Below are 21,218 nucleotides of genomic sequence, written 5' to 3'. Positions count from 1 at the left end.
ACTTTATTTTTTTGTCTTGTTTTTCTTGCAGGCGTACGGACCAAACTCCAAAAATTCAATCACCAATTGAGATGAGTGGTAAAGTGCGCTTAAAGTCAAATGGCATATTGGACGAAGATCCTTTAACTCTCCAGGATATCGTCTATCAATATATATGTAAACATCTACATATAGTCAGTTGTCCAGACGAGGATATCGATGAGGACGCCGAGAAAAGGTATCACCTGCGCGGAGGCATTGTTCTGCCTAACGACATCTGTGACCGTCTTATTGATACCTTTCAAAAACAATTCTATCAAAAATTCGGCGATAAATTTATAAGCTTATTTCGGGACACAAATCGGACTTCCTTGAATGTTGTGCATCTGCGTAATAGCAATTTAACAAATTATGGTAAGTTTTGACTGACATCTACTAATAGTTTCATATGAAGAGTTTTAATAACAAATTGGAGTAGTTGTTTGACTCAACTATTGAAATTGTTTTTTTGTCAGTGCAAGTGTGAGGAAAATACAGTATGAACGTATAAAGTGCGTGGACAAAAAATCTGTCACTACAATACGTAAACACGTGCATTGGAAAAAGCACCGCTAGTAGACAAGGTGGCGAGCTTGGTTAGTGTCGTGCCTTTATCATAAAGGCGTTTTGCAATGAATTCGATATAACTACAGCATACCTACATACGGGCCTTGAGGCCTTCACACCTAAAAATGTCCGATGACGACCTCGTTAACCAAGTGGTGGTTGGTGTTTGGTTGTCTTCCGGCTTTACTTCTCCATTGCAAAAAATTCTTCGATGATTAAGCTCGTCTCGAAAGAGAAGTAAAATGAGAATTATAAACAAGAAGAAAGGCGTAAGTTCGGCCGGGCCGAACTTTGGATACCCATCACCTCGGGTATATATATAAACCCCCTTTCGTCGCAATCAGGTTAATATTGGATAACTTATGCACCCAAAATCGGCACGGAAATTGAGTGGTCTAATAAATATAAGTCACTGTTTAATTTTGTAGAACAAAATATTGGTCTTTTTGGCAGCTATACCCAAATATAAACCGATCTGAACCATAAAGGACACGAATGTCGAAAAGCGTCAAATTTCAACGAAATCGGATAATAAATGCACGATGTCGAATGGCTTAAAAAAATTTACTGTTTCAAATTTCAGCGAAATCGGATAACAAATAAAGCTTTTATGGGCTTCAGACCCTTTATAGGGAGATAGGTCTATATGGCAGCTATATCTAAATATAGTCCGATCTGAACCATATTTATGTCAGATGTCGGGGGGCTTAAAATAACCCACATAACAAATTTCAGCGAAATCGGGTAATAAATAAAGCTTTTATGGGCATCAGACTCAGCGAAATCGGATAAAAGACAAAGCATTTACGGGCATTAGACCCTTTATCGTTAGATAGGTCTATATGGCAGCTATATCCAATTATGGTCCGATTTGGCCCGTTCATGAATTTAACCAGCGTGCATCAAAAAGACGTATCTGTGCCAAATTTCAGCTCAATATCTCAATTTTTGACGGACAGACACACGGACACAATAAATCGTCTTAGAATTTTACGACGATCCGAAATATATATACTTTGTAGGGTCGGAAATTGATATTTCGATGTGTTGCAAACGGAATGACTAAATAAATATACCCCCATTCCTATGCTATTGGGTATAAAAATCAGGAGATCGATTTATATAGAAGCAATATCAATAAAACCAAGGTTAATAAAATCATTTCGAAGTCATAAGAGAAATTATATAAAATGTTAGCCTAATCGGATGAAAAATGCGCCCTCTATGTATCTTAAAGGACAAATTCAGAGTCGGCTTGCTTATTTTTGTTTCAGTTTTCCAAAAAAATTTAACTTTGCGATAGTATTTATCGTAAAAATACCAATCGATATTCAGTAGAAAAATTTAATATCGTAGTGCCATCGATATTTTGCCAGCTCTACTGCACATACGTAAGTCAATGTTTTCATTTTTATATGCTTACGATTTTGCGATTTTTTGAATTTTTTGAAATCTACTACCAATTTGTATGTACAATTGTGCAACTATGCTGTGATTTTCTTTATTTCAATCACATACAAAAATTCAAAACATTATTATAAACATAAAAAATTGCGATGTGTTTAATAAGGAACAAATGAAATCATCCATTGGCGTTTACTTTTTTGACGGGTGAGGAGGAGCTCAACATTCTACAACTACCTCGAGGCACCCCGGCAATTAGCACCTCACAGGCTGACCTCCAAACTGTGTAGTGCGAGCTTAGCTGCGAGCCGGGGCGCACATGTTGCGGATAGGGAGCAGCTGCAACTATAGTGGAGGACAATCTGCGGTATCAAGTGGATGTCGAAAAGTCTAACATAAGTCACCGCGTCAAATTCCAACGAAATCGGATAATAAATGCCCTTTTTATAGGGTTAAGATTATGGCACCTATAACCAAATCTGGACCAAATTAAACAAGGATAGTATAGCCCCACTACTATATCCGTAGTTATATCATAATAGGAGCTTGTCTGGATCATATTTTTTTCAGGTTCCGAGAACTCGTATACAAGTAACATTTTCAGACAATAAATCTGCTTTTTATCGGATTAAGACCCTAAATTGGAAGATCGGTCTATATGACAGCTATATTTATATAGTATGATCTGACTCATATTTGGGTCGGATATCGAGAGGCTTAAAACAACTCACTATTTCAAATTTTAATGAAATCGGGTAATAAATAAAGCTTTTATGAGCTTCAGACCCTTAATCGGCATACCGGTCTATATGACAGCTATATCTAAATACAGTCCGACCTTTATCATATTTGGGTCAGATGGCGGGTGGCTTAAAACAACTCACTATTTCAATTATTAACGAAATCGGGTAATAATTGCAGCTTTTATGGGTTCCAGACACTTAAACGGCAGATCGGTCTATATGGCAGCTATATCCAAAAATAGTTCGATCTGAACCATATTTATATCGGCAGTCGAAAGGCTCAAAACAATTCACTGTTTCAAATTTCAGTGAAATCGGATAAAAAATAAAGCTTTTATGTGCTTGAGAGCGGTTTATATGACAGCTATATCTAAATATAGTCCGATCTGAACCATATTTGGGTCCGATATTGGGAGGCCTAAAACTCACTCTTTAAAATTTCAGCGAAATCGCTTAAAAAATGAAGCTTTTATGGGCAGCAGACCTTTTATCGATAGATCGGTTTATATGGCAGCTTTATCCAAATATAGTCCGATCTAAACCATATTTAGGTCGGATGTCGGCAGGCTTTCAAATTTCAGCTAAATCGGGCAATAAATAAAGCTTTTATGGGTTTAAGACCCTTTATCGGCAGATCGGTCTACATGGCAGGTATATCTAAATATGGTCCGATCTGAACCATATTCAGGTCGGATGTAGGGAAGCTTAAAATTACTTACAGTTTCAAATTTCAGCGAAATCGGATAATAAATGGAGCTTTAAGGACCGGCAGATCAGTCCATATAGCAGCTATATCGAAATATGGTCCGATTTGGCCCGTTCAAGAACTTAACCAGCGTGTATCAAAAAGATGCAAAGCTGTTGTTGTGCTATGTAGTCTTCGAAATTCATTCTGATGCTCGGCGAATGGAAATTTGGCAAAGAAGCTCAGGAGGAGTCGTCGTCGTAGTCGTTGCCACATTTGCATTTTGTGGTAGCGATCCTCGTCAAGCTCCTATAGGTGAGCAAGCTCGTTCCGATCCAAAGGATCGATCGCCGCAGGAATATGGTGGTCATTGATTATTTAAAGGCTCGCTTTGTCATATCGAGCATCATGGGCACTCCGTATTTGTGCAAGGGCCGGTGCCGCCCGGTATCTCACTGAGACTCTTCGCTCGATATCGCTGATTGTCCGCGAACGGAATTGCAGCTACTCCGTATGGAGCATTACACCATGCGCAACCTGTGGACGCGCACGGTAGCTCGCAGCTTAGCTTCTCGTGACAACGATGAACACCAAACCTATCTGAGCTCGAAGTTCCAGCCTGTGTGGCGAGCATAGTAGTCCCGTGCCGGGTCTGGAGAAGTAATTTGGACTAGTAATGCAATGATGTAGTTTTTCTCAAATTTTGCCACTATGACTTATGACTCGCTTTGGTGGTGGCATCGGACCGTAGTATGTTGTCCGCCCCTCCTATAGGTATGGATGCCTTGGCACCTGTAGTCGAGAGTAATGCTTCAAGCGCACAAACAGTCGTCAGTTGAGGTGGTGGTTGCGAATGAGACTCAGACAGCGACAATGTCAATGAAACTGTCGTCGCAGCCGAATCGAGAGATGAGGACAGGGGGATGACAGCAGAAGTGAGGGAGGGTTTAACTTTGCTCACATCAGGACCGAGAAAGCAATCCGGGGCACGACAAAGGACACTGAGGAGTATGCACCGACAGCGCAATCGGGCGAAAGTGCAAGATGATGGAAGGGATAGAACTGACATTCTAGGCACTCTACTCTGGGAAGACTCCAGGCAGTGTCCCGTGGAGGGAGATAAAGTCGGAAGAAACGAAGAATGCGGACACGGCCCCTGAGTCTTTACGGAGGACTATGACTTTCAAAAGAATGCCACAGCCATCACAAAAGGGGAAGATGGTCATTGAGAAAGGTAAGGAGTCGCCCTGTTACGCCAGAGTGGCAAGGAAGCACAATAGAGATGAGATGACGTATGTAGTCCTCGATATCAACAATGCATCCGGTACGATTCCAGGTCTGGCAGTGGCAGGTGACACAATGCCGCCCAAAAAACCGCCTTAACATGGACCCGACGATGGAACCATCAACGGCTTTCTCAGGGTTCGGAGGGTTAGAGTAGTCAAAGGTCATAATATAGAAACATCAGTCAGGGCAGGAATAGGAAACTCAATGCAATCTAAGGAACAGGGAGCAGACCATGAGACCCAATCCCCAGAACCCCATTTAATCAAAATTTGGAAGACTGGGATAGACAACGATCCTGAAAGTAACCCGACGATGGAACCATCACCGATTCCATTATGATTCGGAAGACTAGGCTATGCAAAGATCCTAATATTAAAACATCAGGCAATGCAGTGATGGGAAACTCAATGCAGGCTAAAGAACAGGGATCAGACGATGAGACCATCACACACTCCCAAGAAGCCCTTTTACTGGAGGATTGAGGAAGATTGAGGTCGTCCAGATAAACCTCCACCGAAGCGAGAGTGCTGCACTCGCTCTGATGGAGAAAATCAGCAAAGGCGAGATTCATATTGCCTTAATTCGGAAGCCATGGACGACCCGGAACAAAGTTTCTGGACTGCCAATTATTTTCTGCTAACACTGGTACTCGGCGAAAACCTGCGTTGTTTGTCATAAAAATTTAAATTTTATATTTTCCCCAGAGTTGTCAACGTCGGATGCAACAGTGATGAGACAGGGAGATGGTGGCGCATACCTGGCATCACTTTATCTGCATTTCGACTCTCCGACACCGCCACCCACGTCGGAGATGCAGGAAATTAGGATGCAACAGTGATGAGGCAGGGAGACGGTGGATTATACCTGGCATCACTTTATCTGCATTTCGACTCTCCGACACCGTCACCCACGTCATAGATGCAACAGACAGGAAATTAGGTACTAATAGGGTGCGATACGAACTCTCACTACGTGGGTAGTACCAACATTAATAAGCAAGGCCAAGCCCTAGCAGATTTCGTGAAAACTAACGACCTAATAACATTTAATATTGGTAACAACGCTCCTTTCGTTAATAGGATTAGGGAGGGTGTTGTGATGTGATTATAAGTTCGCAAAATCCTATCGATGAGGTTCAGGATTGGAGGGTTTCCATGGAGCACTCCTTTTCTACATCGCTACATTAGGTTTAGAGTAACACGACCAGCGCCGTTTCCGATAAGCTTTCGAAATAAGTTGAAAACCAACTGGACAAAATTCGAAAGTCTACTCAGAAGAAGCATTGACGACATTTACCATAATTTCAACACGACTACGACTGCAATAGTGGGGTCTTTCGAAGATAGTTGTCCTCTTCTAAAAAGGAAATCAGCCCAAGAAATAATTCGCAATATTGGGAAAGAGGTCCACAGACTTTATAACAGAGCAAGTCGTAAAAAAGCGGAGGATTATTGGGATGCGTATTACACACGGTTTAAGGAATACAATAAAATTACCAGAGCGGCAAAACGTGCCTCCCGGAAGCTTTTCTGCGAACATGTCGATAGCGTAAATGATGCCGACAAGATGAAAAAGTGTCTCAAAAACCCATGTTCAAACTGAAACTTTAGTAGACGACATGGGAGTGAGAGCAGAGACAACGGAGGACATGTTAAGGCTTTTGATGAAAACGCATTTTCCACAGTATACGACGGAACTCACGGAGACACCGGAATCTTGGAATAATGAGGTTAATCGAAGGCTTATCATTACAGAATTTATGATAAAGCAAGCCTTGAGGAGCTTCAAACCATTTAAGTCATCCGGACCTGATGTAGTATCACCGGTGTTACTGCATAAGGAGGCCGACTAAATGGCGCCCCATCTGGCCACTTCATTCACAGCTGCATATACTCCGAAAGCCTGGCAGGAGGCAAGGGTGGTATTATATTGTAAAGGCCTACAGACCTATAAGCCTTACATCCTTTCTACTCATAACCATGGAACGTATTGTGGATACCATGTTAAAGAGTAGGACATCCAGAAAACTGCTTAAATACAAACAGTATGCTTTTGTCAAGGGATAATCGGTGGAGACTGTCCTGCACGAAGTTGTGCATAAAATAGAAGAATCCTTCGATTCAAAGACGTACACATTGCGGACCGACACACTGATCCAATCCTTAGACCAGTACCGGGTGGACCGGGTCCTTAGAGACTGGATAAACCATTTGCCAAGGAACAGGTGGATAAATTATGGGTCCCATGACATAATTATAAGGGAGAAAGTGGCTCAGGGAACGCCACAGGGGGCATTTTATCGCCACTCCTATGGGTGACCACCATAAATATCCAATTACGGATGCTGACTGGAAGGCATGTGAACACGTCGATGTTAAAATATTTACTTCGAAAGGGTAAGTATCCGAGCCAACTATGCAGTAGGGCCGTAAGAGTCTTGCAAATAGCAAAGATTGGGCTAGACGTAGGGGTCTCAATGTTAACCCAGAAAAGACAGAAATCTGCTTGTTCACGAGGAACACAAAGGTGAGCCAATGTACAATGCACCACGTTTGCTCAATATAACGATTTCGATATCTTACAAGGTCAAATACTTAGGCGTGATCTTGGAATGGAAACTCAATTGGAGGTGTCACATGCGTACCGAGATGGCTCACAGATGTTGTAGGTGCCTGAATCCAAGGATAGTCCACTGGCTTAACAGGAGCGTGATCAGACCAATACTTACTTACGTCTCAGTAGTTTGGTGGACTGCGCTGGAGAAAAGTGCAACGTAAGGATAGTACAACAGGTTCAGAGAATATGTTGTCTTGGCATAGGCGGAGCTATGAGGACCACGCTCACTAGGGCACTGGAGACTATTCTAGATATCAGACCCATTGACATACAGATTAAGTGTGAAGCAGCCACTGCGTCTATGAGACTTAAGGCGATGGAAGAATGGATAGAGAATAGGAGCAGGTCATACCGTCGCGGTATAATCGAGGCGACGATAGGAAACCTGGACGGAATCGAAGAGGTTTACGATCGGATACCTGAGACGACACTTGAGGTCGAGTGCGAGGCACTGCTGTTAGCGGCACAGTCTAGGTTTGACGGATCTCTGCTATTGCCATATGGAAAATCATGCTACACAGATGGATCAAAACTAAAGGACAGAGTGGACTGAATTCCTGACTTAGATTTTCTTTTTCTAGGTTACTTTTTATTATTAAGAGCGAACAACAAGCCGATTACTGGCTTAGGTGTATGTCCGTAGTAATAGCATGGGCGGATTCATATCCGCACTCTCTTTTGAACCAAACCTGACCTAACCTAACAACAATAAAATTTTCTTATGACTATCGACATTTAATGAAAAATTGGGTGTTATATAGTTGGCACTGACCGACTATTGCTTTCCTCGCTAGTTTTTTTAATGCTTCTCCTTTCTTTGCAGGACTTGAAATACTCATGCGCCACAAACTATACTCGCTATCAATGTGGTATTGTGATAAAGTTACCGTTGAATCTCATGAGCTATTGGCTCTTCATGGAGCTAGTCTCCGTTCTTTGGAATTGGGTATAGGGTCGCACATGTTGCAAAATGCCGAGCCCAATGACAAGGAGCCGGTGGACTTTCAATTCAATTGCCCACATTTGCGACGCTTGGTATTGAATGGCGTCGTACTGCATCATCGCCTACAATTTGCACATCTAAGAGATTTAACACATTTGGACTTGACTTCATGTATTTTAGCAAATTTCAGTCTGCAGGCACTATCCTCCCTACCCAAACTGCACACACTCATTCTTTTCAATGTTTGGCCGATAGCAAATCAACTGCATGCAATCTGTTGCCTGAGACGACTTCGCACGTTAGACATATCGATTTCTAGTTCCGGCAATGGGCATGGTACGTACGATTTGCCCGACCAAACATTGGAAATGTTGATGGACAACCTGCGCGAATTGACACACCTGGACATCTCGGGCACTAATCTGGCGGGTAATGGTGTGGCCACAAAAGAGTCATGCCATAAACTCAACACAGACATACCCGGCTTGACGTCACGAACTCAAAGGCCCTTACAGTTTCTAGGTCTATATCACACAGCTCATTGGGCTTGTAAACGACATGACATACCAGCCATTGAGGTAGGAGATTTTGCTATTTATGGTAGTTCTAGATGAAATTTTACCATTGATTTTCCTTTCAGATTGCTGGCGATGCTAATGAACATCAAATTCTAACAGCTGCGCGGTATTACTATGATAGACCTGTACTCTTGACGAGGGTATGTAGAAGAGGTTTATTGTAATTGAATCCAAATAGTTTCAAATTTAAAACATTCCTTGCCAGGTGCTCAACGATCTGTATCACCTATTTCGTTTTGAAAACTGCAAAGACATCCATACAGCCCTGGATGTTGTCCTCACGGCTATGGATAGACATTTGAAGTTCAAACACATGCAAATATCTGGGAGGTAAGTTTTCACCGTCATGCTGTACTACTTTGTACTCTTCAAATCATGCCATGCCTATTGTCTTGCCTGCAGCGCGACGTTATTTTACATTGTCAAAGGGCGTGATCGTTCGAAGTTCGGTACAACCCTAAGGAATCACATAATTCGTACATTGCTCAACGGCATGGAGGTGCACCTTAACGATGACACAATGCTACGAAATGGATACCTAACACTGACGCAATTTCAAATGCCCAACGATGTGGTAAGTGGATGAAGACTCGTATGGTCGTCTGCTGTTACTGGAGTATTGTTTTCACCATTTCAGTTATTTGAATATGAACGTCTCATCAAAATATTGTTGCACGGAGTTTCAAAAACAGAACAGGAGGGGTTTGTACAAAGGATAGCTATATATTTATTGAACACATTAGCTTGCCAAGTTGATGGACGACAAAAGCTATTTTTGGGTGAACTTGGAGTTGTTAATGTAAGGCTTTTATGGCCCCCATCCCCAATTTGGGTTTTGCTAAAAAATGTTCTTCTTTTCTATTGTGGTTTTGCAGACTATGTTAAGTTTAATTAAAGATCGTTTAACCCGCTCGGTATTTGATGATGTCATGGAGGTGGCGTGGTCAACAATGTGGAATGTAACTGATGAGACTGCTATTAATTGTAAGAGATTTTTGGACGGCCGTGGCATGGAGTATTTTCTGCGATGTTTAAATGTAAGTAATTGTGTAAGTATTTGGCTCCATTTCAAAGTTGCAAAAAGATCTGTTGACAACAGAACTCATTTTGGATTATGTGCTTGTTTCCGTTGGCTCGCTTCTTTTTGCAGACATTTAGGGAACGGGACGAGCTACTGCGGAACATGATGGGCTTGTTGGGAAACGTTGCAGAAGTCAAATGGTTGAGGCCAAAATTGATGACACAAAAGTTTATTGAAGTTTTTGCAGAATTACTATCATCGGAAAGCGATGGTATAGAGGTAAGTGTTTGAGAAATAAAGTAACAATAAGAAAAAATAGAACACCAAAAGAACCAGGGATAAACAGCATCGAAGTCGCCACAAAAATAAAAAGTATGCTTATCGAGATCCAGGAACTCTGTGACCTGGTTGGTCGATCTGATAGTAAGTCGAATAGGATTGGTTGGGCAGATGGGCAAGTATGTTACAGTGAGTCGTGTGGCCCTTAGTACACGGGGGCCAGGACAGAAATGTTGGTCTTGTATTTTGTGATTTGCGAACGCATTTCATTTTCAATCATGGCTAATGGCGAGAGAAAAGAGTTCAGTCGGTATGATTCTCCCTTACTCCAAACCTTTCCTGCTTCAGTATGAGTGGGATTACTCTGCCTATTTCCCGGACATGGGGAGCCATGAGATATCTAGAGAAAAATTGGGGACCGTTGTCAGGTGGACGCCACCGTGGGGCAGAGGTTAGTAGCATGCCCGCCTACGGAGCCGAACGCCTGGTTTCAAATTAGTATCCCCTTACTAATGCTGGCTACACATGTAAAGTATCCTGACGTGTTAAACCTATCTACCAAATGGTGTTGCTATGCGGCGCGCGGCACGTTAGGACTCGGTACAAAAAAAAAGAAGAGCCCTTATCACAGCTTTAACTTGAATTGTGCTGCACTCATTGATATACAGCTGGCAAACTATCGATATTTGCAACAATCGATATTTTCGATATTTCTCATAATATCGATACGATACTATCGTTAATTTTCCATCACCTATATTTCAAACGAAAATGAGATGTATAGAGATCGATTTATAACGAAGCATTATCAAACAGACTGAATAAAATCAAATTTAATGAAAGAAATCATTGTACAAAATTTAATAGCGCCCTCTATAGGTGCAATATGCTTTATAGGATGCATTCAGTGTCGGATAGCTTACGTTTGTTCGATTTTGCAAAAAAACTGAACTTTGCCGATAGTCGAAAACATCGATACTTTGCCTCTACATTAATATGAGAGAAGTACAGTCTAGAGCTGGCAAACTATTGATATTGGCAACGTTCAATATTTTCGATATTTCTAATAATAAATATCGATAGTATCGATACTATGGTTTATTTCCTATCATCTATATTTAAAACGATATCGGTGTATATAGAAGCAATATGTGCATTGATATTAAAAACCAAATTTAATAAATTAAATTAATTTAATAAACTTATTCAATAATGTCAGTTGGAAATCATGACAGGAATCAAAATACAAGAATGAAAATTGGGCCCTCTTCAGGCTGAAGAAGTAAAAACTGAAGGAAGGAATAAAAAAGCTATATCAAGTTATGGGCCGATTCGAACGATACTCAATATACTCAACAAGAAGAACGATTGAAAAATATATAATGATTAGGATACATTCGCGATCGCATCGCTTATTTTTTTGTTCAATTTTACAAAAAGTGTAACTTTGCCGATCGATGGGAAAATATCAATTGATACTCAGCCAAAAACGAAAATATCGATAGTGCCGTCGATTTTTTGCCAGCTCTAGTACAGTCGGACCTCGATTATCCGGCAATTGATTATTCGGGAACCTCCATTATCCAGGATAGAAAAGATATTTTTGTCTTTTTTCGATTAACTTGATTATCCTTGATTCTCACGCACATTACATTAAGAAGGAGATTGAACTTCAAATCCAACATTTTGGAAAGGGAAAGAAAGGCCACTCTTGCCCTATACATCTGCAAGAAAGCCATTGGCAAAAGTTGGGAATTGAGACTGTGTGTCATGCATTGGATATATACTGCAGTTGTCAGACCTGTTATGTGGTTGTTGTTGTTGTTGTAGCAGTGTGTTTTACACCGAGACGGCAGCCCTTGCCGATGGAGGATTCCATCGGGTCAATCCGGTACGTACAACCGGCTGCCATGGGATTGTTCATGTTATGTGGTGTTGTGGTCTGGTGGACGGCGCTTCAAAAATCTACCTTCTGCTCAATACTTAACCGGATCCGAATCCTTGTTTGTGCATCACAGCCGCACTGAGGCCGACGCCGTTTGATGTAATGAATTTAATGCTACATCTTATGCCTCTGGACATTGTGGCTAACCAAATTGCAGCAACCACTGCAGTGAGGTTAAGGGAGCTTTCTCATTGGTCATGTGGCAGCTACGGGCACTGTGTTATCCTTGATACAATATCCGATGTTCCAGGCAGTGTGGATTACACTCTACCTGAGCCGCTTTTTGATAAAAATTACTGTGCCACTATTCCCGATAGAACCGATTGGAACTACGATATCCCTGGTAACAGAAATTACATAGACTTCTATACGGATGGTTCCAAACTAGACGACCAGGTGGGCTTTGGTGTGTACTCTAAATATCTAGAACTGGTCATATCGAAGAGGTTACCCGACCACTGCAGTTTGTACCAAGCGGAGATCCTTGCAGTGGTGGAATGGCTAAGATATAATGTCATTACGACGATTGGCATAAATATCTTCTCAGACAGCCAAGCAGCCATTAAATACCTGGACATCGGTATTTACACCTGTCAAAAAATTCCCTGTAGCATGGATTAAATGGTTCACATTATATATACCATACGGAATTGTATTGTTTAAAAAGCAGGGTTAGAGTGGCAGCCTATTTTCTAAACAGACTCATGTAGACTTTTTAAGTTTTTTGTGATACCACAGCAGTGTCAGACCAGCTCTCTGATGGAAATCGAACCCATGACCCACAGTGGGATGGGAAAAATAGGTGGAAATAAGTCTGCCATTTTGGAACGGATAGATATATCTTCATGATATTTTACATGGTTATAGCTATGGTGTTATTCAGTTTATACGCAATTTTCAGGGCCCTAGGTTGGTCACCTCGGCCTTTAAAAATTTAGTTCGGGCTGTCAGAAGAGTATTTATGGTCCGATTTTCAAAATTTTTTTCTTGCTGCAAAGTGCTTAAAAAGCCGTACAAAAGCCTAAATGTGCGGGATATCTTTCATTGTCTCCAAGAAATTTGACCAAAAAAAATTTGTTTTTAGAATTTTTTGTGAAAACATTTCTGAACGGATTTCACATTTTTAACTGATTTGGAAAGCTAATAAAAACTACTCCTATTTTTTGACGCGATATATGCTAAAAAGTTATGCGAGTTACAAATCAAAAATTTTGAAAAAAGTAACTTCTTGGCATTTTTTTTGGTAAAAAAAGGTAATTTCATTGTTTCGTCTGTATACAGAAAACTTGGCCCAGCACTATCAATTTTGCTTACTGTTCTGTAAAGAAGACTTAATGTAGATGCGTTTAAAGTGCAATTTTTATAACTATAAATTGTGTTAGCTCAAATAGGAGATCTGTGAAGCACAATATTGACATTTTTTAACAAAAACTAATTGAAAAACACTTCGAGTTCTAAAAATGCAAAGCTGAGACCCTATCTTTATAACATACTAGCTGACCCGGGCCCGCTCCGCTGCGCCTTCTTTTACTTTATATGGAACAAAAGTTTCCCTGGAATATTTATTTTCGACAATTAAAGAGCTTTTAGTGAAATACCATGCTACGAAAATAGTATATCGCTTGACTAGCGGTTTAACAATATAAGTACCTTCATCTGAATTTCATATGATCTTTATTGGTCTACGAATTTAAGTTTGGATGTAAGGTGTACTCCATTCTTAAAATACTTTATTTCAGCCCGATATTCTCATTTTTTCTCTGATTTAGGGGTGTTTTCGGGGTGAGGTGGTTCCCCAGACACTTGGCCCTGAATAAAATTTACCATAGTGCTCTTCTTTCAAATACCATTTAAACTCCCCTAAACCAATGGCAATATGGGGTTTAATATTGCCATTGGTTTAGGGGAGTTTACACGATGTGGCGTCCCCCAAACATATCGCCCCAAAATAGGTTATCAAATTCGTTTTTTAATCTCAAATAGCTTTCATATGAGCCACATATTGGCATGGTCGAAAATGTTTACCCTTAGAGGGGTGTTTTTGAGGAAGAGGTGAAGGGGTGCCTTAAATTCATGGTCCTACATTTGGATACCAAATTCGTATTCTACTTCCAAATACCTTTATTTGAGCCCCATATTGCGATGGTCAGTAAAAAATTCCTGTTTGTGGGGTATTTTGGAAAAGGGGTAGACCCATAGAAAATTGGTCCCGAAAGTGGGTATCAATTTCTGCTCTTCCCCACAATACCTATCATTTAAGCTCCACATTGACATGGTCGGTAACTATGCCCGATTGGATATAACATTCGTTTTATAATCTCATTTAAACTCCTTATTGCAAAAGTCAGCAAATATGTCCGGTTTGGGGTATTGGCCCTAAAAACTATAAATATTTAGTTCCACTCTTTTTAAGGCCCATATTGTCTTGGTGAGCAAATATGTCCTTTTTGGGGGTTGTTATAGTGGTGGGACGTCCCCTAGACAGTTGGTCCCTAATGTTGATATCAGATACGTGGTCTAATCCCAAATATCTTTAGTTTGAGCCCCATATTTCCATAGTCGGCAAACATGACCGGCTTAGGGGGTGTTTTGGGGGATGAGTTGGCCTTGAAAATATTTATCGGATTCGTGTTCTACTCTAAAAACCCTCTTATTTCACCCTCATATTGGGTGGAGTTGTGGGGGTGGGGTGGCCCCATAGACACTTTTCCCGAATATTGATATCAGATTCGTGCTTTACTCCCAAAGACCTTTCATTTCAGCCCAATATTGCTACGGTCGTAAATTTGTCCCCCTTGGGGGATGTTTTTGGGGAGTGGCGGCCCCCCAAACACTTGGTCCCATATTTGGATATCAGATTCTAATTCTACACTCAAATACCTGTTATTTAAGCCCCATATTCCCATGGCCAGTAAATAAGTCCTGTTTGGGGGGTTTTGGGAAAGGGGTGGACCCCTAGAAACGCGGTCCCACATTTGGATAGTTGATTCGTATTCTACTCGCAAATACCTTTCATTTGAGTCCCATATTGCCATGATCGGTAAATATGTCCGATTTAAGGGTATTTTGGGGGTTGGGGTGGTCCCCTAGCACCTGGTCCGACAATTGGATATCAGATACGTTTTCTTATCCTAAATACCTTTCATTTGAGTCCCATATTGTCGTGATTGGTCTAAATATATGTTTGGTAGGTTTAAGAATGGGGCGGCCCCCCTAGGTACCCCATTCGAAATTTGGATACCAAATTTTTATTTTTAGGGTACTATATGAGAGTACACAAAATTTCGCTTAAATCGCACAAACCATCTCCGAGATCTGGCGTTTCTGAAAATTAGGGTAAGGGGGAGGGTCCGCCCCCAAAAATAGTGATATTGAGCTGAAATTTTGCACAGATTCTTTTTTTTTGTCTATAAGCAGGTTAAGTTCGAAGATGGGCTATATGGGACTATATCTTGATATAGCATCCATACATACAGATCCGCCGATTTAGGGTCTTAGGCCCATAAAAGCCACATTTATTATCCGATTTCGCTGAAATTTGGGACAGTGAGTTGTGTTAGGCCCTTCGACATCTTTCTTCAATTTGGTCCAGATCGAAATAGGGACCGATCTGTGCCATAATGCAGAAGTATGTCAATGGGCTTAACTTAACTCACAGTCCCAAATTTCGGCGACATCGGACAATAAATGCGCCTTTTATGGACCTAAGACACTAAATCGTAGGATCGGTCTATATGGCAGCTATATCCAAATCTGAACCGATTTGAACCAAATTGACGAAGGGTGTCGAAGGGCCTAACACAACTCACTGTCCCAAATTTCAGCGAAATCGGATAATAAATGTGGCTTTTGTGGGCCTAAGACCCTAAATCGGAGGATTGGTCTATATGGTAGCTATATCCAAATCTGAACCGATTTGAGCCAAATTGACAAAGGGTGTCGAAGGGCCTAACAAAACTCAATGTCCCAAATTTTAGCAAAATCGGATAATAAATGTGACTTTTATGGGTCTAAGACCCTAAATCGAAGGATCGGTCTATATGGCAGCTATATCCAAATCTGAACCGATCTGAGCCAAATTTTCGAAGGATATCGAAGGGCCTAACACAACTCACTGTCCCAAATTTCAGCGAAATCGGATAATAAATGTGGCTTTTATGGGCCTAAGACCCTAAATCGGAGGATCGGTCTATATGGCAGCTATATCCAAATCTTAACCGATCTGGGACAAATTGACGAAGGATATCGAAGGGCCTAACGCAACTCACTGTCCCAAATTTCAGCGAAATCGGATAATAAATGTGGCTTTTATGGGCCTAAGACCCTAAATCGGAGGATCGGTCTATATGGCAGCTATATCCAAATCTGAACCAAATTGACGAAGGATGTCGAAGGGCCTAACACAACTCACTGTCCCAAATTTCAGCGAAATCGGATAATAAATGTGGCTTTTATGGGCTTAAGACCCTAAATCGGAGGATTGGTCTATATGGCAGCTATATCCAAATCTGAACCGATCTGAACCAAATTGACGAAGGATGTCGAAGGGCCTAACACAACTCATTGTCCCAAATTTCAGCGAAATCGGATAATAAATGTGGCTTTTATGGGCCTAAGACCCTAAATCGGAGGATCGGTCTATATGGCAGCTATATCCAAATCTGAACCGATCTGAACCAAATTGACGAAGGATGTCGAAGGGCCTAACACAACTCACTGTCCCAAATTTCAGCAAAATCACATAATAAATATGGCTTTTATGGGTCTGAGACCCTAAATCGAAGGATCGGTCGATATGGCAGCTATATCCAAATCTTAACCGATCTGGGCCAAATTGACGAAGGATGTCGAAGGGCCTAACACAACTCATTGTCCCAAATTTCAGCAAAATCGGATAATAAATGTGGCTTTTATGGTCCTAAGACCCTAAATCGGTCTATATGGGGGCTATATCAAGATATAGTCCGATGTAGCCCATCTTCGAACTTAACCTGCTTATGGACAAAAAAAGAATCTGTGCAAAATTTCAGCTCAATATCTCTATTTTTAAAGACTGTAGCGTGATTTCAACAAACAGACGGACAGACGGACGGACATATCTAGATGGTCTTAGATTTTTACGCTGATCAAGAAAATATATACTTTATAGGGTCGGAAATGGCTATTTCGATATGTTGCAAACGGAATGACAAAATGAATATACCTCCATCCTTCGGTGGTGGGTATAAAAATAAATATTCAAAGGATACTTTTGTTCCATATTAAGTAAAAAAAGGCGCAGTGGAGCGGGCCCGGTTCAGCTAGTTTTGTACAAATTTTTAGCAGAATCCATGGTGGTGGGTTCCCAAGGTTCGGCCCGGCTGAACTTAGCACGCTATTATTTGTTTTTATACCCTACACAACCACTGAGGTACGGGGTATTATAACTTTGTGCATAAGTTGATAAGTATACCGATCGGCTTAGAAGCACTTCCTGATTCGATTTAGCTATGTCCGTCTGTCTGTCCATGTATTCTTGTGCTCAAGGTACATGTCGCATTTATTATCCGATTATCATGAAATTTTGCACATGTCACTTCTTTGGCCCAAGAACGATCGCTATTGATTTTGATTTAGATATAGCTCCCATATATATCTTTCATCCGATATGGAATTTTAAGGCTGTAACAGCAAAATTTTGGTCCGATCATTACAAAATTTATCAAGAGGTGTTTTATTTGGCGTCCTAATATGTGTCCAAAATTTCAAGAAAATTGGTCTAGATTTAAATATAGCTTCTATACATATCTTTCATCTGATATGGAGTTTTTTGGTCCGATCTTTACAAAGTTAAGCACAAGGGGTTGTATTTGGCATCCTCATATCTTTACAGAATTTCGCAAAAATAGTGCCAGATTAAGATAAAGCTCCCATATATATCTTTTATTAAATTTGGAATTTTAAGACTGCAGCAGCCACAATTTTGGTCCGATCTTTACAAAATTTAGCAAGAGACGTTTTAGTTGGCATCCCAACACATGTGGAAAAATTCATTAAAATGGGTTTTGATTTAGATATTGCTCCCATATATATATTTCATCCGATATGGACTTTTAAGGCAACAGAAGCCACAAATTTGATCAGATCTCCTCAATATTGGGCGTGAGATATTATATTTGACGTCCCAGATTTAGATATTGCTCCCATCTATATCTTTTATCCGATGTAGCCTTCTAAGGCTGTAGAAATCCACAATTTTTGTTTTACGAGTATTGTAAGATCTTACAAGGTTCTATACGATATTTGAATAATATAATTTAATAAGTATGCAAAATTAAAGTCTGACTTGGATTTGAAGACAAGTTCTATATAGTAAAGTAGTACGTAGATTAGGTGATGTAGGGTATTATATAGTCGGCTCAGCCCGACTTTTGCATTTCCTTACTGGGTTTTAATGTATTTTATAATAATCAGCAATTCTGTTTAAAGAATTCAATACTTTTATTTAGTTACGTGAAGATGGGTCACTCTTGTGCTCAATAGGTTGGGCTGGCAGAGTTCGTCGTTCACCGACTGCTGTCTGGTGGTTTGATTCACTTGAGACACTTTTACGAAAGCGATATTTATAAGTAAGCAGGCGAAACGCTGACTATTATGGACTCACTCTCGTTGTGCACTGCCATACCGTGACGTATACGTTAACGGCCGTGTTAGATGCTCAGACAATAGCTCAGTGACACCTGTGTCAAAAATTATCCAAGCACTGGCCCATTAGCTTCCATGCCGCAAGATATTTGGTAAAACGCTGGCGACTGCGGGCTTAAGGATGTAGTAGGTTCACTCGTAATGTGAAGAGAGTTCGGCACACGGATAGTATGCTCAAGTACAAGCTTGGTGATGGAGGCTGTACTTGCCCCTGCTGGGAGTTAAACGGACATATAGTTTCCGGTGTGACGAAGGAACTAAGTGACCGTAACAAGAGGTAAGCCAGTGGAAAGAATGTGCGTGAAATTTTGTCTTCAATAATCCTCATAATAAGCTACAATATTTTCACAAGATGTGAAGTGGTCTCTATTGAATTTGAAGTGTGGATTTTTCTGCACAAGATATGGAGTTGTGTTCAACAGGTGTAAAGTCGTTATTATAAGATGTGGGCAGGTCTTCAAAATAATTAAGTCATCTTAATAGAATGTGGAGTGATCTCCACAAAAAGTAGTCAAAGAGTGGTCTTCACAAAATGGTAAGCCAGTGGAAAGAATGTGCGTGTAATTTTGTTTTCAATAATCCTGTGAAGTGGTCTCTACTGAATTTGAAGTGTGGATTTTTCTGCACAAGGTGTGGAGTTGTGTTCAACAAGTGTAATCACAAAAACCGCCCTTGACTGTCGCAGATCTCTCAACGAGATGACTGAACAGTTGAAAATTCACCTGTTCTGGGTGGCGGGCCACAGAGATATCGCAGGGTATTCTATAGCAGACGAGCTTGCGAAACTAGGAACTAACTTACACACTCCAAGGACACTGGATTCTGTGGGTATGACTCTAGCGACATGTAAGCTAAGTTTTCAGGACCAGGCCCGAACGGCAACGAATGATAGATGGTCACAAAGAGGGGGATGTGAGCTTTCTAAAGCTATGTGGCCTCATCTGGACTTGAAGAGGTCTACTGCTTTGCTGTTATTAGCTAGAAAAGACGTCTCAGTCATTGTGTCCGTCATGATAGGTCACTGTCTAATCGGAAAACATGCTGACAGATTGAAGGTTGCCAGCAACGACTTTTGTAGAAGCTGTAGGGACATCAAGGTAGAACAGACTATAGAACACCTTCTGTGTGTGTCCCGCACTAGCCGTTAGAAGGAATTCCACTTTAGGTTTTCATTTCTTTGAGAACCTGTCTGATTTTTCGGATGTGAACATTCGCAAGTTATTGGACTTTTTAAAACGATCTGGATGGGTCAACGGTAGGAACTAGAAGGCATCTTCCTTCTTCTGTTCCTGTGGTATCACAATGGACGAAAACGTCTAAGTGAGTCTGATGGCAGACTGCCACTAAAACCTAACCCAACCTACATTAAGAAACAGGGGAAAAACTTCTCAGATTTCAATGAGTGATGTCCGATTCAAGTTTAAGCTCAAATAAAAGGGACCCTTTATAGCCGAGTTCGAACTGGGTACCCTAGTGCGACACCTCTTTGGGGAAAAGTTTTTACATGGCTGTTATCTCACAAATGTCGCCTACATTAGGAAAGAATAACCACCGCCGAAATTTTGCTGATGTTCTCGCCAGAATTCGAACACGGACGTTCAGCGTCATAGGTGGACATGCTATCCTCTGAGCTACGGTGGCTCCAGTTTATCGATTGCGTTTGAAAACTGAAACAAAACGCAATTGGAAGTTTGCCTGAAAGCAGTTTGGCATGCCATGATGAAGCACTCACAGATGGTCATAAGGTGCCAAAGAGAGATCAACTGCTTTATTATGCGTACAAGTGCAAGGCGTTAGTAATTGCAAAAAGAGCTCGGCCAAGAGTTTTACAATCATTTTGTTCCCGAAACAAGAGATCATTGGATGAAAATTTGTCTAAAAGATGAAAGCAAAATCCTTTTGTCAATAGACAACTAACTGGCTCAACCAAACGTAAGTGATTTCAAATCTGAAAATGTTATTTGAAAAGTTTTTCCACCGAATTGCACTTCTTTAAATCATCCCATAGACCATGACTTAAAATGGAGCCTTCAATTGCACTTCGTTAAAATATTGTGCAAAGACTAGTCACGTCACCTAAAGAAAACACTTTGATAAATTGATGATGACTGGGAATTTGTTAGTTCGCAAGAAATTTCGCCATGGGTCAGGTGTGACGACAATGCATCCCAAATCGCAGTTTTGTCTCATAATGCAATTACAGATGTGATGACAAATGTCACAGATCAGATGAGTCTTATGATGTTATTTCGATCAAAAATTTGTTTAATGAAAGCTACATATACATACTTTACTTTAATTTAATTTAATTTAATTTAATTATTTTTTGTAAAAAATTAGGTTAGGTTAGTTTGAAAAGAGGGCGCAGATATAATTCTGCCCCATGCCACCATGGACATACACCTAAGCCAGTATTCAAGAAAATTTTAAGTTTGGAATTCCGTGCTA

At 40.7% G+C, this 21,218-nt stretch overlaps 1 protein-coding gene across 2 annotated transcripts in view; it reads left to right on the top strand.

The window, feature by feature from the left end:
* Positions 1-21,218, top strand: part of LOC106092419 (protein zer-1 homolog) — an 82,207-nt gene that overhangs the window by 41,376 nt on the left and 19,613 nt on the right. Inside the window, exons 2-9 of one of the 2 annotated variants that reach the window (XM_059362224.1) lie at positions 32-393; positions 8,144-8,841; positions 8,904-8,981; positions 9,047-9,171; positions 9,244-9,415; positions 9,479-9,640; positions 9,717-9,878; positions 9,992-10,141. In XM_059362224.1, the coding sequence (XP_059218207.1) occupies positions 72-393; positions 8,144-8,841; positions 8,904-8,981; positions 9,047-9,171; positions 9,244-9,415; positions 9,479-9,640; positions 9,717-9,878; positions 9,992-10,141 (1,869 nt within the window). In that variant the 5' untranslated portion in view covers positions 32-71. Of the gene's footprint in view, positions 1-31; positions 394-8,143; positions 8,842-8,903; positions 8,982-9,046; positions 9,172-9,243; positions 9,416-9,478; positions 9,641-9,716; positions 9,891-9,991; positions 10,142-21,218 lie in introns of both variants that reach the window. The other variant, XM_059362220.1, reaches the window with a different exon arrangement.

Source organism: Stomoxys calcitrans, chromosome 1 (assembly GCF_963082655.1).
Source record: "Stomoxys calcitrans chromosome 1, idStoCalc2.1, whole genome shotgun sequence".
NCBI lineage: Eukaryota > Metazoa > Arthropoda > Insecta > Diptera > Muscidae > Stomoxys > Stomoxys calcitrans.
The sequence above is the reverse complement of the archived record's forward strand: the minus strand, read 5'-3'. Positions and strand labels throughout refer to the sequence as shown.